General features: G+C 32.1%; 1 protein-coding gene across 1 annotated transcript in view; it reads left to right on the forward strand.

Moving 5' to 3' along the window:
* LOC140437376 (glutamyl aminopeptidase-like) overlaps positions 1-16,538 on the forward strand; it is a 74,967-nt gene that overhangs the window by 36,128 nt on the left and 22,301 nt on the right. The window contains exons 4-7 of the mRNA XM_072526879.1: positions 1,521-1,779; positions 7,850-8,011; positions 11,759-11,853; positions 12,412-12,546. Of these exons, the coding sequence (XP_072382980.1) occupies positions 1,521-1,779; positions 7,850-8,011; positions 11,759-11,853; positions 12,412-12,546 (651 nt within the window). The remainder of the gene's footprint in view (positions 1-1,520; positions 1,780-7,849; positions 8,012-11,758; positions 11,854-12,411; positions 12,547-16,538) is intronic.

The following is a 16,538-nucleotide window of genomic DNA, read 5'->3' on the forward strand; positions in this document are numbered from 1 at the left end:
AATACTAGAAATGAATATTCGCTTATTTGTGTTGATAACGTAAATGCTTCATGTCATGTACCAGCATCTTTAGAATTTTCGTGTACTTGGAAAAGTGCATCGTGTATTTCATTTACGCGTATTTGGAATCTCAAAGGTTTGATACAAGTAATTTGATTTTCGCAGCGAATTTCGCGTAAAGGTTTTGAAGATAAAGCCACATTGTCAGTTAAAATTTTTCATCGCCCTAGGGAAGCAAAGAAAATGTCTATTAACGTTGTACAATACCACAAAATATATTGATTGTGTGCACGATATATATCCTTGGCCTCTACAATCATCTAAGTTCAATTGAAAATCATTTATTAATTGCTTTATTATCTCATATAATGAGTGGCCTGTTAATTCTTAAATTTCTTAGTAACTAATAAAACGCTCCTTGATTTTTAGTCGCTGTCATTAATATCTACAAAACGTAACATCAATGAAGGTTGTTTCTTATGATTAATATCGAGAGTACAATATAAGATAATACTAAAATATTTCACTTTACAGGTACGTCGAATGGAAAAAACTATTTTAATTTTATATCGGCACCTCTCAAAATTTGGCTCCCCGGGCAGTTGCCCGGCTTGCCCGCGCTTTATCCAGCGCTGGCCTCCTCCAAACTATGCTCCAACATTGTCGGTTCTGCGCCGCTCTTCTTTAAGTTTCCACGTCTATTAGCAAAGTTTGCGTGTCCCGTACCCCCAACCTGGTACCCGGTACCAACCGGTCTTCTACCTTTAATCCTTTGACTCTAGGAAAGTTCTCACGTTAGCAGTAATCTCATTTTTTATTCTGTAAATTGCTGTTGACGAGTCCATTGTTGCTTTTACTTGTCTGATATATTTTTGGGGCTATGTTTTAGCCGCGCAATCTTTGATATAACTTGTGTCTATTGAGTCGTAGGCAATGTCGTATTTCCACGATTTGTTTATAATTTGTTTATATAGTACAGAGGGTACGTTGTCAATAGCTGGAGTCTTGTACCTCCCTCAATGTACTGCACGTCCATATCCTATTGAATTTCAACTATAATACATTGTTATATCTGTTTTGTATTTATATATAAATATAAATTTTAAAAAAACATTCCGAATTATTAGACAAATTCAAGTTTATATGCAGCACGAATTATGTATTATCAAAAGTCTCCTTTTATTCCTATCTCCATATATGTCTCCACACAAAGAAATTTACATCTTAAAGGGGACAACAAACTAAATGAGGTCAAAAGCAACTAAAATTTAACCCCTTATTTTCTAATTGTAAATTAATTTAGTCTGTACATATCTAAAGTAAGATTTAGAACAGCAGTCTCACACTATGGCATCGCGTATGATAGTATTTGCCGCAGGTATAGACGAAATTTTTGGGATAAATAATTTAAACTACAAACTATAAGCTCTTAATACAACAAATAATATAGCTATATCAATAAACTATATAACACTCAATAATGGATTCTACCGAACTAACAGATTTCAAATTGGTTCTAGAATAAATTCCGTACCTCGTATGGAATTGTCCATGAATTTGCACCCTCGGTTCCGATGTCGACATACCTGGTATCTTTTGCTTTTACTAATTTTCGTAACTACAGTGAAATTTTTGAATATCAAGGAAGACAGATCCCAATAAGAATATTCACGGTCAATGCAAGTAAAGAAAATAACGACTTTGCTATACAATGTGTCAAAACTGCATTGACATTTTATTCGGATTATACCGACATTAGCTATCCACTTCCAAAATTAGGTAAGTATGAAAGATTTTAACAGATTATTAAATACATTATAATGAATACAAATCAGTATTAATAGTTTTAACATTACATTTCGAATAAAATATAGTTATCAGCAGTGGCGGCTGGTGATAATTTTGTTCAGGAGGGTGCTGATTCGAGAATACAAACGAATAAATAGGTATTTACCAAAAGCCTACTTCTTAAAATAAAGCTCAATCCATCTGTATATATCAGACATAAACCTTTCCATCACTTTTTCGTTGAAGTCAGAAATTTCTCCAACTAAAGTTTTGTCGATGGACAACAAGGCAAGCATCATTAATATTTCTTTTGATCTTCTTTTGGTCTTGATCAATTTCAAAGTAGAGAAACATCTTTAAGTTTGTACAGTTGTCATTGGTATCATTTTTAAAATAATCAAAACTTTAGTTGTTTCACAAAATGTTGGAATCAAACCAAATGAGACTATTAAATTTAAAGTACGTAAGCAATCGATTATATTGTCGTTGTCGCTTGAAATAATTGTAATTATTGTAAAATTTAACTCGGTTAGATAAATATATTTTGATGGTGGAGTATAGTTTCAACAAAAAAGTGAATGAAGTTTCATCAGAAAAGGTCATTAGTATTATTTTAATAATTGTATTTTTTAACGGAAGAAAACAATAATTATTAATTGTTTGTACATCACTTTTAAGGAGGTCGTCGCCCGTAGACCTTCATCACCAGCCGCCACTGAAAACAAATTTACCTATAACTTATTACAATTTATATTTACAAGCGAGTTTACAAGCTATTTGTCGGCTTGTCATCTATTCTAATGTCTGTAAAGTTAGCATATCCATTTTATAAGGCCAAATTCAGGCCAACACTTTCATTTATTGCTAATTTATTGTTAATTTATTAGGGAAAGAAAAAAATTATTGCTATAGCCATTTCCGAGAAACAGTGGGTATGCTAACTTTACGGTAAAGCTAGCATAGTTATAGCTTTATCTCGGCGAGGAAAATGGGTACAGGGCCCATCTTGGCGACATATTTTATTGCTAATTAATTGCTGTTGATTAGTATATTAACGAATCCCCAAAAGCTACCACATTATCCCCTAGCTCAGAACACACCCCCGGAAAACGAGAGATCGCTAAAAAGCGAACCGAAAGGAATTGATTGCTAATTTATTGCCAAAGTTTTGCGCCAAGAAACCATTTATTGCTGCAATAGTTTCCGAGAAACAATGATAATGCTAATTTTACGGTAAAGCTAGCATAGCCATAGCTATATCTCGGCAATGAAAAGGTTACAGAGCTCATCTTGGCGGCACATTTTATCGCTAATTGATTGCTGTTGATTTGCCTATTGAACAATCCCCAAAAACTACCCCTTAGTCTTATCAGAATCACAGTATCCTACTTAGACTTAGTCTAAGTAGGAGGATACTGTAGGGAAACCACAAATAGTTTAGCAAATTTTCACGATAACCACTTTTTACATTATCATGTTTTAAAAGCACTGTATTCGTATTTACTATAAAATTCGTATGTTATGTCAAACATACATTAATTTTATAGACTGACAAAGCTATTTTGAATTTTGCTGAATTGTAAGTTCTTGTAACTTAAAAATTCGGTAATTAATGACGATCGGTGATTCACGCACATCTATCTTATAACAGTAGACCATTGGATTTTTACCAAATTTCATTAATCAGCTATATTGGCGTCAATTTTGGTCCGAGAGTCTAGCGAATAGACATTTCCTACATAAAATTGACCGCTTGTTCTTCTGCCATACTCAGAATTTTCATACATCAAACGGTTCGTGAGAAAAATTTCCACTTGGATGTCTGTATTTGCTGAAAATTTCGTGAAAATTAAAAGTGAATATTTTGTTTGCAATTTGAATTATTTCGATAAAGGGTGAAAATAGGGTCTAGAAAATATGCTCCGTTTTGCCGGAAAATCGTAAAAACTGAAGACCATTGTATTTTTATCAAATTTCGTTAATCGGCTATATTGGCGGCAATTTTGGTCCGATAGTAAAGCTAATATACATTTCCTTCATAAAATTGACCGCTTGTTCTTCTGCCATACTCAGAATTTTCCGACATCTAACGGTTCGTGAGAAAAATTTCCTCTTGGTTGTCTGTATTTGCTGAAAATTTCGTGAAAATTAAAAGTGAATATTTTGTTTGAAATTTGAACTATTTCGATTAAGGGTGACTTGCTGTTTAAAAAAAATAAACATGTGTCTAGAAATTATGCTCCGTTTTGCAGGAAAATCGAAAAAACTGTAGACCATTGGATTTTTATCAAATTTCGTTAATCGGCTATGTTTTCGTCAATTTTGGTCCTAGAGTCAAGCGAATGGAGATTTCCTACATAAAATTGGCTGCTCGTTCTTCTGCTATACTCAGAATTTTCATACATCTAACGGTTCGTTAGAAAAATTTCCACTTGGATGTCTGTATTTGTTGAAAATTTCGTGAAAATTAAAAGTAAATATTTTGTTTGAACTTTGAATTATTTCGATTAAGGGTGACTTGCTGATTAAAAACATTTAAACGTGTGTCTAGAAATTATGCTCCGTTTTGCCGGAAAATCGTAAAAACTGTAGACCATTGTATTTTTATCAAATTTCGTTAATCGGCTATGTTGGAGTCAATTTTGGTCCTAGAGTCAAGCGAATGGAGATTTCCTACATAAAATTGGCTGCTCGTTCTTCTGCCATATATTCAGAATTTTCATACATCTAACGGTTCGTGAGAAAAATTTCCACTTGGATGTCTGTATTTGTTGAAAATTTCGTGAAAATTAAAAGTAAATATTTTGTTTGAACTTTGAATTATTTCGATTAAGGGTGACTTGCTGATTAAAAACATTTAAACATGTGTCTAGAAAATATGCTCCGTTTTGCCGGAAAATCGTAAAAACTGAAGACCATTGTATTTTTATCAAATTTCGTTAATCGGCTATATTGGCGGCAATTTTGGTCCGATAGTCAAGCTAATATACATTTCCTTCATAAAATTGACCGCTTGTTCTTCTGCCATACTCAGAATTTTCCGACATCTAACGGTTCGTGAGAAAAATTTCCACTTGGTTGTCTGTATTTGCTGAAAATTTCGTGAAAATTAAAAGTGAATATTTTGTTTGAAATTTGAACTATTTCGATTAAGGGTGACTTGCTGTTTAAAAAAAATAAACATGTGTCTAGAAATTATGCTCCGTTTTGCAGGGAAATCGAAAAAACTGTAGACCATTGGATTTTTATCAAATTTCGTTAATCGGCTATGTTTTCGTCAATTTTGGTCCTAGAGTCAAGCGAATGGAGATTTCCTACATAAAATTGGCTGCTCGTTCTTCTGCTATACTCAGAATTTTCATACATCTAACGGTTCGTTAGAAAAATTTCCACTTGGATGTCTGTATTTGTTGAAAATTTCGTGAAAATTAAAAGTAAATATTTTGTTTGAACTTTGAATTATTTCGATTAAGGGTGACTTGCTGATTAAAAACATTTAAACGTGTGTCTAGAAATTATGCTCCGTTTTGCCGGAAAATCGTAAAAACTGTAGACCATTGTATTTTTATCAAATTTCGTTAATCGGCTATGTTGGAGTCAATTTTGGTCCTAGAGTCAAACGAATGGAGATTTCCTACATAAAATTGGCTGGTCGTTCTTCTCCCATACTCAGAATTTTCCTAAATCAAACTGTTCGTGAGAAAAATTTCCACTTGGATGTATGTATTCGCTGAAAATTTCGAGAAAATTAAAAGTGTATCCTTTGTTTAAAATTTGAATTATTTCGATTAAGGGTGACTTGCTGATTAAAAAAATCTAAACATGTGGCTAGAAATGATGTACCGTTTTGCCGGAAAATTGAAAAAAAAACTGTAGATTTTTCAATTCGATTTTTGCTCTTTTCCGGCAAACTGGGGTTAAGAGATCACAAAAAAACCCCATGTTTGGAATAAGCTAGACCAAGTGCATGTACCGAAAGATTAAACAAAATTTTTTTTTTTGTAAAATTTCGCAAAAATTTTCCAAGGGGGGTACCCTTGGATTTTTATCAAATTTGGTTAATCGGCTATATTGGCGTCAATTTTGGTCCGAGTGTCAAGCGAATAGACATTTTCGACATAAAATTGACCGCTCGTTCTTCTGCCATACTCATAATTTTCGTACATCTAACGGTTCGTGAGAAAAATTTCCACTTGGATGTCTGTATTTGCTGAAAATTTCGTGAAAATTAAAAGTGAATATTTTGTTTAAAATTTGAACTATTTCGATTAAGGGTGACTTTCTGTATAAAAAAAATAAACATGTGTCTAGAAATTATGCCCCGTTTTGCCGGAAAATCGAAAAAACTGTAGACCTCTGGATTTTTATTAAATTTTTGTTAATCGGCTATATTGGCGTCAATTTTGGTCCGAGAGTCAAGCGAATAGACATTTCCTTTATAAAATTGACCGCTTGTTCTTCTACCATACTCAGAATTTTCGTAAATCTAACTGTTCGCGAGAAAAATTTCCACTTGGATGTCTGTATTTGCTGAAAATTTCGAGAAAATTAAAAGTGTATCTTTTGTTTAAAATTTGAATTATTTCGATTAAGGGTGACTTGCTGATTAAAAAAATCTAAATATGTGGCTAAAAATTATGCACTGTTTTGCCGGAAAATTGAAAAAACTGTAGCTTTTTAAATTCGATTTTTCCTCTTTTCTGGCAAACTGGGGTTAAGAGATCAGAAAAAAACACATGTTTGGAATAATCTAGACCAAGTGCATGTACCGAAACATTAAACAAATTTTTTTTTTTTTGTAAAATTTCGCAAAAACTTTCCAAGGGGGTACCCTTGGATTTTTATCAAATTTGGTTAATCGGCTATATTGGCGTCAAATTTGGTCCAAGGGGCAAGCGAATAGACATAACCTACATAAAATTAACCGCTCGGTCTTTTGCCATACTCAAAATTTTCCTACATGTAACGGTTCGTGAGAAAAATTTCCACTTGGATGTCTGTTTTTGCTTAAAATTTCGTGAAAATTAAAAGTGAATCTTTTGTTTGAAATTTGAACTATTTCGATTAAGGGTGACTTGCTATTTAAAAAAAATAAACATGTGTCTAGAAATTATGCTCCGTTTTGCCGGAAAATCGAAAAAACTGTAGACCATTGGATTTTTATTAAATTTCGTTAATCGGCTATACTGGTGTCAATTTTGGTCCGAGAGTCAAGCGAATAGACATTTCCTTTACAAAATTGACCGCTTGTTCTTCTGCCATATTCAGAATTTTCCTACATCTAACGGTTTGTGAGAAATATTTCCTCTTGGATGTCTGTATTTGCTGAAAATTTCGTGAAAATTAAAAGTGAATATTTTGTTTGAAATTTGAACTATTTCTATTAAGGGTGACTTGCTGTTTAAAAAAAATAAACATGTGTCTAGAAATTACGCTCCGTTTTGCCGGAAAATCGAAAAAACTGTAGACCACTGGATTTTATTTAATTTCGTTAATCGGTTATATTGGCGTCAATTTTGGTCCGAGAGTCAAGCGAATAGACATTTCCTTCATTAAATTGACCGCTTGTTCTTCTGCCATACTCAGAATTTTCCGACATCTAACTGTTCGCGAGAAAAATTTCCACTTGTATGTCTGTATTTGCTGAAAATTTCGTGAAAATTAAAAGTGAATACTTTGTTTGAAATTTGAATTATTTCGATTAAGGGTGACTTGCTGATTAAAAAAATCTAAACATGTGGCTAAAAATTATGCACCTTTTTGCCGGAAAATCGAAAAAACTGTAGACAGTAGACGATCACACTGGTTTGGGTTTTCTAAATGCCAGCTAATTAGCTACTTAGCAAGTATTAAATTTTTTGTGTACTCGACTACGAGCTCACTCGCCGACTCGTCGGCTTGTTAGCTTGTGAACTCGCCCCGTGTACTTGAGCCTTTATGTATGGGTAGATGAATGCTTATACTATCGTACCAATTTTATAAGCAGCATGGATAATATCTACCTCAACAATTCAATCTCGAACACAACCTTTATATATTCTCATTTAATTCATATTTTTAGATATGATTGAATACAAACGAGAGGAAAGTGCAGCTACAGAAAATTGGGGGTTAATTACTTTTAGGCAGGGTCTTCTTAGTACATCGTTGGACATTTACAGCAAATTTCAGATAAAACTGGTGGCGTTCCACGAACTAAGTCATTTTTGGTTTGGTAATTTGGGTAAGTTATTATCATGTTTTTACTATCTGATGAGAAAATAATATAGTCATATTACTTAGTAAATTCAAACCATATGAAAAACTCTTAATAACATTTTATATGGTGATGATTATATCAAAGATATCCTATGGATCTTTAATAATGTCGTAGTTTTTCGTTGCCTCCAGGACCCTTAAGCTAGCGGGGACAAATAAGCGGAATCCAATTTAACTTACGTAATATTTTTTTACCCATTTTCACTAATTTATTACCGCCCTAATAATTTTTCACCACCAAACCACCCTTAAGGGGAGCATTTTTCTGGATTACGGTTAAAACTAGTAGAATTAAAAAAAAAATTAAGATATACAACAGTGCTGTGTTAGGTTTTTATGAATTTATTATTACCTTAGTAATTTTTCACCCGTTAACTACCCCTTATATAAAGTCAATAATTCTGTTAGATTAAAATTTAAGGGGAACATTTTTTCTTTCAAATTCACTCTCCTCTGCTTATAACTGAAATAAAAAAGTGTTTTTTTAAATGTTTACTAAACTTTAACCACCCTGATAATCTTGCACATCTAAACCAATCTTATTTGGAAACGTTCCTGCTAGCTTAATATTTGAGGCAGCGAAATTTGAAAAAAATATATTTTTGAAAAACCACAGTGTTCTGCTAGGTTTTAACGAATTTCTTACCACCCTAGTAATTATTCACCCCTCAACTGCCTCTTATGGAAAGCCAATAATTCTGTTAGGTTAAAATTTAAGGTGAAAAAATATTCTTTTACAATTTCACCCTCCTCTAAGGGTGACTAAGGGTTTAGACTAAACTTTGATCACCATAATAATTTTTCGCCCTTAAACCAATCTTATTTGTAAACGTTCCTACTAGCTTAATATTCGAGCCAGCGGAATCAATAAAAATTATTTTTGAATACCACAGTGTTCTGCTAGGTTTTTACGAATTTATTACCACCCTAGTAATTTTTCACCCTCAACTAACCCATGTAAAAAGTCAACAATTATTTGGTTAAAATTTAAGATAATGAAATATCTATTTTTACAATTTTACTGTACTCTATCTATCAAGAATTCTGTTAGGTTAAAATTTATGGCGAAATTGTTTTTTATATGCCACTGTACTCTTTTCACTGCACTTTTATGTGCCACTTTTAATTGAAATAAAAAAGTGTTCTTGTAAGTTTTTGCTACACTTTCACCACCCTGATAATTTTCCACCACTAAAGCAATTTTATTTGGAAATGTTCCCGCTAGCTAAATATTCGAGCCAGCAGATTAAAAAATATATTTTTGAAGTACCACAGCGTTTTGATAAGTTTTTACAAATTTATTACCAACCTATTAATTTTCCACTTCTTAAGTACTCCTTGTGGGAAGTCCATATTAAGCTAGCTAATTCGCATATAAATTTTGAAATACCACATGATTCTGCTCGATTTTTACTAATTTTTCGCCTCTCAACTAACCCAAGGTATGTTAGGTTAAAATAAAAAAAGTAATTTTTAAATACCACTGTGTGCTACAAAGCTTTGCCAGTTGATTTAACACCTTCACAATTGTTTACTCCTTTATAAGAAGCCAATAATTCTGCTAGCTTGATATTTGAACTGAGAAAACAAAATTATAAAAGGTATCTTAAATAATTTTTTTGTATTGTACTTTTACTTCAACCTTTTACTATTTTTTGCCATCTTCATATATTTCACCTAACACACTGGGCATAAATTCCGCACTTTACGTTCTAATTTTGGGGTCGTAAAGTCGTACTTTTTCGTCCGGTATAAAAAAATGCACATTTTCACATTTCAAGAGTTAAAAATCAACTTTAGGCGTAATAGTGCGTAGATGGACGTGCACTTATGTTTACTATTAAAAATGAATCAAAACCTATTGTACTCAGCATAAAACACACTCAGGGACAGTGCAGAGGGGCTATATTTGCAATCTATTGCCAAATTTAAATAATAGTGAAGAGGGCGGTTTTAATCTAATATCTGATTAAGACTGCAGCCCCCACTCCTTGATTGGGGGTACACTTCGCTCAGGTCTATGGATGTAAGTAATAAATACAAATCTTTTAATCTTTTAACAATAGGTGCGCAAGGTGTCCCGACCCTCCTTTACAATTAGGTAATTAATGTAATAGACATAATAAAATTATTTCAATTTGAATATTTCTTGCCGGGTAATTCTGTGAAATATAACAATTCCATTGTATTTACTAAAACTCAACTTGGTTTCAGTTATTTTATATTCATAAAAGGGACTCACAATTCGATTCCTCTTAGCGATGTACTCACTACTATAATCAGAGTCAATTTTTTACAACAGTTAAAAGTTATAATTTTTGTAATAAAGTATTTTCATATTTTCAATATTTAAACATTTAAAAAATAAATATTAGTTAGCACAGAGTAACATTTCAGAATGTTTTTAATTAGGGTAGTTAAGAAAACAATGACTAGGCTGGTAAAAATATAGTAAAAATCTAGCAGAGCACTTTTGTATTTCCAAAAAGGTTTTACATTTAGCTAGTGTGAATGCGTAGCTTGTTGAATGTTCCCATTACTGTGGCTTAGGGGGTAAAAAATTATGAGGGTGGATAAAATTCAGTAAAATCCTGGCAAACAATTTATACTTTCAGTTACAAGAAGAGTACAGTAAAATTGTAAAAATAGATTTTTTATCACCTTAAATATTAACAGAATTATTGACTTCTCATAAGGAGTAGTTGAGGGGTGAATAATTACTAGTGTGGTATTAAATTTATAAAAACCTAGCACTGTGGTAGATCATAAATATTATTTTTGGAATTCTACTAGTTTTAACCGTAAGCCAGTAAAATCGGGGTTTGGTGGTGAAAAATTATTAAGGTGGTAATAAATTAGTGAAAAATTGGTAAAAAAATATGCCATCGGCAAAAATTTTTTTTCTGAATTCTGCTAGCTTGAACCTTAAGCCAGCAGAATCGTTCCCATTGGGGGTGGATTAGTGGTGAAAAATTATTAGGGTGGTAATAAATTAGTGAAAAATGGGTGAAAAAATATTACTTAGGTTAAATTGGATCACGCTCATTTGTCCTCGCTCTCTTTTTTGTCCTCCCACATCCCAATGCCGTTGACTAATTCATTAGTTCCTCTGCTTTGGGGAACGATTTCTCAATCCCAGGACAATGAATTGCATTGCTACTTGTCAATTCATCCAACCGTAGCTGCAGACTAATAAATGGGGGACTACGTATACCAATAGTCACTCGGTCATCAGTCTCGTTAGTGATTTAATAGAAGTACCACGTGAAGGTGACGTTAATTATAAGTTTCATTTTGCCGGTAAGCGAATTGTGGTCTGATTTTATCTCGGATCATGGGTACGCTTTACAGATGCTATTGAATGTTTAAATCGTTTGTCCATAAATAGGCTATTTGGTTTCTTACTAAAAAACTTTTAGAATCTTGGAACGATTTCTAGGTATATAATCGTCTAAGGAAGATTAAAGAACGTATTTGTGGCTACAAGCGGTCTTTATATTATCTCTAAATATATATAAGTAAATATTTTAATTTTCTTTCTTGCTTGATATTTACTTGATCAACTTTAAGCTTGCATCTCAGGTATCTTTAGTGTTGCATGCACTATGTCTTAAAAGTGGTAATCATCATGTTGAACGATTTAGTTCTTCTTTTACTATAATAATTATACAGCAAAATATGTATGTAATATTGATAATTATTTCTGTTTCAGTAACAAACGCATGGTGGAGTGACATCTGGTTACAAGAAGGATTTGCAACTTATATGAGCTATAAATTATCAGCACGAGACAATAATAATACGCAGGTAAATATATCTAAGCAATAGGAATAATTTATTCCTGTTTCTCTCTATAATCAATAACATTAAGTTTGTTCTTTGGCTAATTGATGCCTATACCAAAGGTGTTATCACCCCATCTTTTGCGCAGTCGGCTAATAATTTTTCTGTCGTTTGGTAATTGGTTCCTTGTTGGCCAATATGGCTGCACTCAACAACATATGATTATTCCATTCTGTTTTATTTCTGTTCAGTATCCATCCATTTATTCTCATTTCAACCATCTCCAATAGCATCTGTATTTTGCGTTTGTCAGGTCTCGTTTCTGATGTACACGTCATTATTGGTCTTATCGTAGTTGTATAAATTCTTACCATATGCTAATACCTGCCAATCTATAGAAGATACATTCTTTTCTTCAGTTCATATTTTACACTGATTTAATCCAGTGTTATAGATATGTGATATATTGACTTTCGTACTTTGATGAATACGTTAGAAATCTCCATATTTCGTCAGTGAAATAAAGAAATAGTAAACGTTTTATTGTTTTGATCGATTAATCCAAAACGTTTTATTTTTCAGCTTGGTGAGATGAAATCTTATAACTTTAACGAATTTTTTGAAACAGAAATTTATGAAAAGAGCCAGCCAATCGTTCAATATTTACCAGAACAAAGTAAAATTGCTGACGTTTTTTACGGTCTTGTGTACGAAAAGGTAAGATCGCCCTGTTAAGGATGAGTGGCGGTGCGTGGTGACTTGTTTAAAAACTACACTAAAGCTAAAAGAACGCAACAACAGTGTTCAAATTTTCCAACGTGCGAAAAATTCACTCAGTTATTATGTGATAAGTGATAAGTTGATTATAAAATTAAATATAATAAACATATATAATATGGATAATAACGATGGAGCCTAGGAATAAATACTTGCGTCCAAACTAGCTAGTATTATTATAACAATAGCCGATCTTGTTTCTCGAATGTCAGTGGTGTACGAAAAAATTCTTTTGGTACATATATATGTGCAATAATTATTTATTTTCGTTGTTATTTACATTTGTATAAAAGATATAATGATGTGTAACATTGTAAAATTAAATAATTAATCACCTGTCCAATTCACGTCGAACATTGTAGCTAGTAATGTGACGTCAGTACCGTCGTCTATCAGTTACATGTAAAAATATCAATAGGCTCAATCCTTAGTATATTATATCGATGATAATAAATATAAAAATTAATTATGAAATGAAGGAAAACGATGAAATATGATGTTTGGCATTTTATAGATTTTTAAATGTTGCGTTCAAATAGCTTTTAGCTAACAACTCACCACACACCGACACTTATCCTTAACAGGACGAATACAATTTATTATACTATTAGTTATGTTTACGTTGTATCTAATGACTTTATAATTACATCATAAATTTTACTTTATTGTATTGCGTATTGCCTCCATAAAGCAATTTCCTCTTATTACCTTTCTAACAGCTATTTCTAACTTCTTATAGATATTAAAAATAAATTTCCCTCACGATTCCTTTTATTACCTTTACTTTTTATTTCCTACAAGTGTACGAGATTATCCGTAGGTAGCGGTGTTGGCTAAATTCCCAAACATGCATATAGTATTTTTCATATAAATATGCGTGCACGTCACAATTTATATCAAGTGACGTCACTTACATTTAAAATTTCCAGAACGTCAACCTTAGAGTTCAAATTTTCCTAACACAGCTAATAATACGAAACCCATAGGGAACTATTCAATCTTTCATAGGCGTCAACATGGTATAGTAATCAGAAAAATGTAATCATCATTATATTGGGAATTTTAGAATTATATTGATTAAATAACCAAAAACATTTGTTATTATTAATGATATAAATTTTATTAAATAACTCTTTAAGTCTAATATTCCACAAAATAATAATTTTAATTAAATATATTAGACAATTGTACGCAACTGATACGAGAATACTTCAAATTTTTTTGGCAGTTCAGCGTGTGGCAAAATTGTTTAAAGTGTTGCCGCTTTTTTAGAGTAAAATTTTGTTTTGATTTCTTACACAATTAGATCATAATATATTAATATATTAATAAATTGTATTTATAAATACATATTACATTTAGATTAATAGCTTTAAAAACTAATTATTGTTGTGTATTGTGATTGTGCTATACCAAAACAACTAAATAGTCTGTAGAAAGCTGATAAGCTTTCATATAGCATAGATTATTTTGAACAAGAAATAATGGCGGGACGTTTTTACTATTAATGCTCTAAAATTGGTAAGTTTAAAATTTAGAATATATAATTTTGAATTAAATGTATTTTAGTGTGTTGCAGTAGTTTAAAAACTAAGTGTATTTACTGTTAATAAAACAGTTTGACAAATAGTTGACATTTTAAAAATTCCTCACCTACTAACTAACTATTCTGATGTTTTGGCAACGCTGTGGGGTTCTACGTCGTAAATCTTGAATGACGTACGCGCATTTTTATATGAAAAATACTAAAGCAGATGTTTTTTTAGATCTTTGCAGATAACTTGGCAATCGACGGTTTGTGTTGATTTTGTTATCTCTTATAGGCGACAAACTACCTTATTAAATTCAAGAATGTTTTAAGTTGCTCTCAAGAAATTAGGTGCATCCTTACCACCTCAGCGGCCGACTTTAAGCACAAAACGGCTTAGATCCAGCAGACAAAAACTTCTGAACGCATTTGTCTCGATATTTCATTTTATGCTTGACGTTTCGACGAATCTAACCTCAATATTTACATAAATACTTCTATAAGTAAATATTCTCGTTCAGTACCAAACTGTACTTTCATTACCATTGTAAATCCATTTTTTAGATAAATCGAAATTTTTAACTAAAAACTCTTAAAAAAAGGTCGCGGCATATTATCATGCACGTATAGTTTTCGGCACGTAGCGTTTCCAGTCCGGCAGTCGGACTGCGCGTTCACATTTTCATACATAGAACGTTTCAGTTTGGTGCGGTAAAGATGTGTTCTCGCTTTTCGCGACAAAAATTCATTATTAGCATTCACAGAGACAACTTTAAAACATTTTTTTAATCTACTGTTGGAAAACTTGACTGGCAACAATAATTCCTATGTATTTCGTGTAATTAATACATTTTAGACGGATTAAATATTTGTGGTATTATTTAATACTTACTTATCATTTTGTCCTAATTTGCGTGCGATTTCCCTCCAAATATTTTCTTTTTTATTTGCATCATGATAGCATTTATCATTGTAGTTATATAAAAGTTCTTCACCACGTACAAGTTCAATTAATTTTTCGAAATTTATTTTAGCTTGTACTATCAAACTGTAAATATCAAAACAAAGATTTTTTTAAAAAAGAAGAGGTATCACTTCCGTGTAAAAGTCCTAATTGTTTATCACTTCCGTGTTTAATTGTTACAAAGCAATGAAAACATGGATAAATGACAAAATAGCCTTGAAAATTATTTTTTTAAATACTCTGTATCAAAATCAAACAAATACCTAAAAAACTTCTACTAAAAGACTTCTAATTCACATTATCCGTACTAACAGGTTACGACTCGTTACAGCCGTCAGTATCCGTAAAATATTGTTTTCGAATAAACTGAATCGAACGTAAGGTGTCTGATACGCTACGTTCCTGACAGTGTGAACTGTTCATATTTAAAACCCTTTAAATTATATTTTTCGGAAACTTAACGCTTCGTGCTGAAACGCAACGTGCATGATAATATGCCACGACCTTTATAGTAAATTTAACAACTGCTGACTTCCAGCGGCTTGCGTTGAAGGCGTCTGAACCATAGACGTATATATTAACATAGACTGAGCAGTCTGTAGAGCTAAGTGATGAAACCATCTTTTTTTTGTTGTTCGTTGTGTCTCTGTCTTACATGAAGTAAGTATAGCAGCGTCTCATTTTGTGGGGGCGAGAGAGCATGAAGAGTTTGAATGCGCTAGAGAGAGACATATCGAACAACCGCAAGAGATCTTGTCATCAGTACTCGCTGCCGGTATGCTCGTTCTATGTTGATACATATACGTCTAGGATCTGAACGCTACTGCTCTAAGTCAGTTGTCCAACCGCTGAGGTCGGCTGAACAATTGCGCCTCGTAACAACCCGTGCGGAACCTCGACTACAAGCGTTTATAACCGATATAAACCGGAGTTTTGGATGAACTACCCAAGTCTGAGGGGCTTAGCAAACCTTTCCAAACAATTCTATTTTGTATGTATTTGTCCCATAAGAAGTTGAAAATATTGGTTTTTTTTTAATTGGTTGAATAGTAAATAAGGACTTTTGGTTATGAACATTCATTTTGTGCGATTGGTGTTATTTGTTGTTCGTGAATTTGTGAGGTAAGAATATCAAATTAGATATTTACTCTTAATATTTATGTTTTAAGATGTTATTATTTGATTTAAACTTTAATTATTTTTTTTTACTGTATTTCAAGGTATTTTGTTATTGTATTATCGGGGGTATTTCAAAATAAATCAATAAATCATCAATTTTTTACGTTGAAAAATATTTAAATTATTTTCCAATTTAAATGTTTTATTCTTTTTTCGTTGCCAGTGATTTTATCCTGTAAAAGACTAAATATATTCGTTTTCTCGTAATTTAAGTTGTAATATAACATTATGTGGAAACCTTTCTATCACATTGCCATAATG

This window comes from Diabrotica undecimpunctata, chromosome 3, assembly GCF_040954645.1.
Source record: "Diabrotica undecimpunctata isolate CICGRU chromosome 3, icDiaUnde3, whole genome shotgun sequence".
In the NCBI taxonomy this organism is placed as follows: domain Eukaryota; kingdom Metazoa; phylum Arthropoda; class Insecta; order Coleoptera; family Chrysomelidae; genus Diabrotica; species Diabrotica undecimpunctata.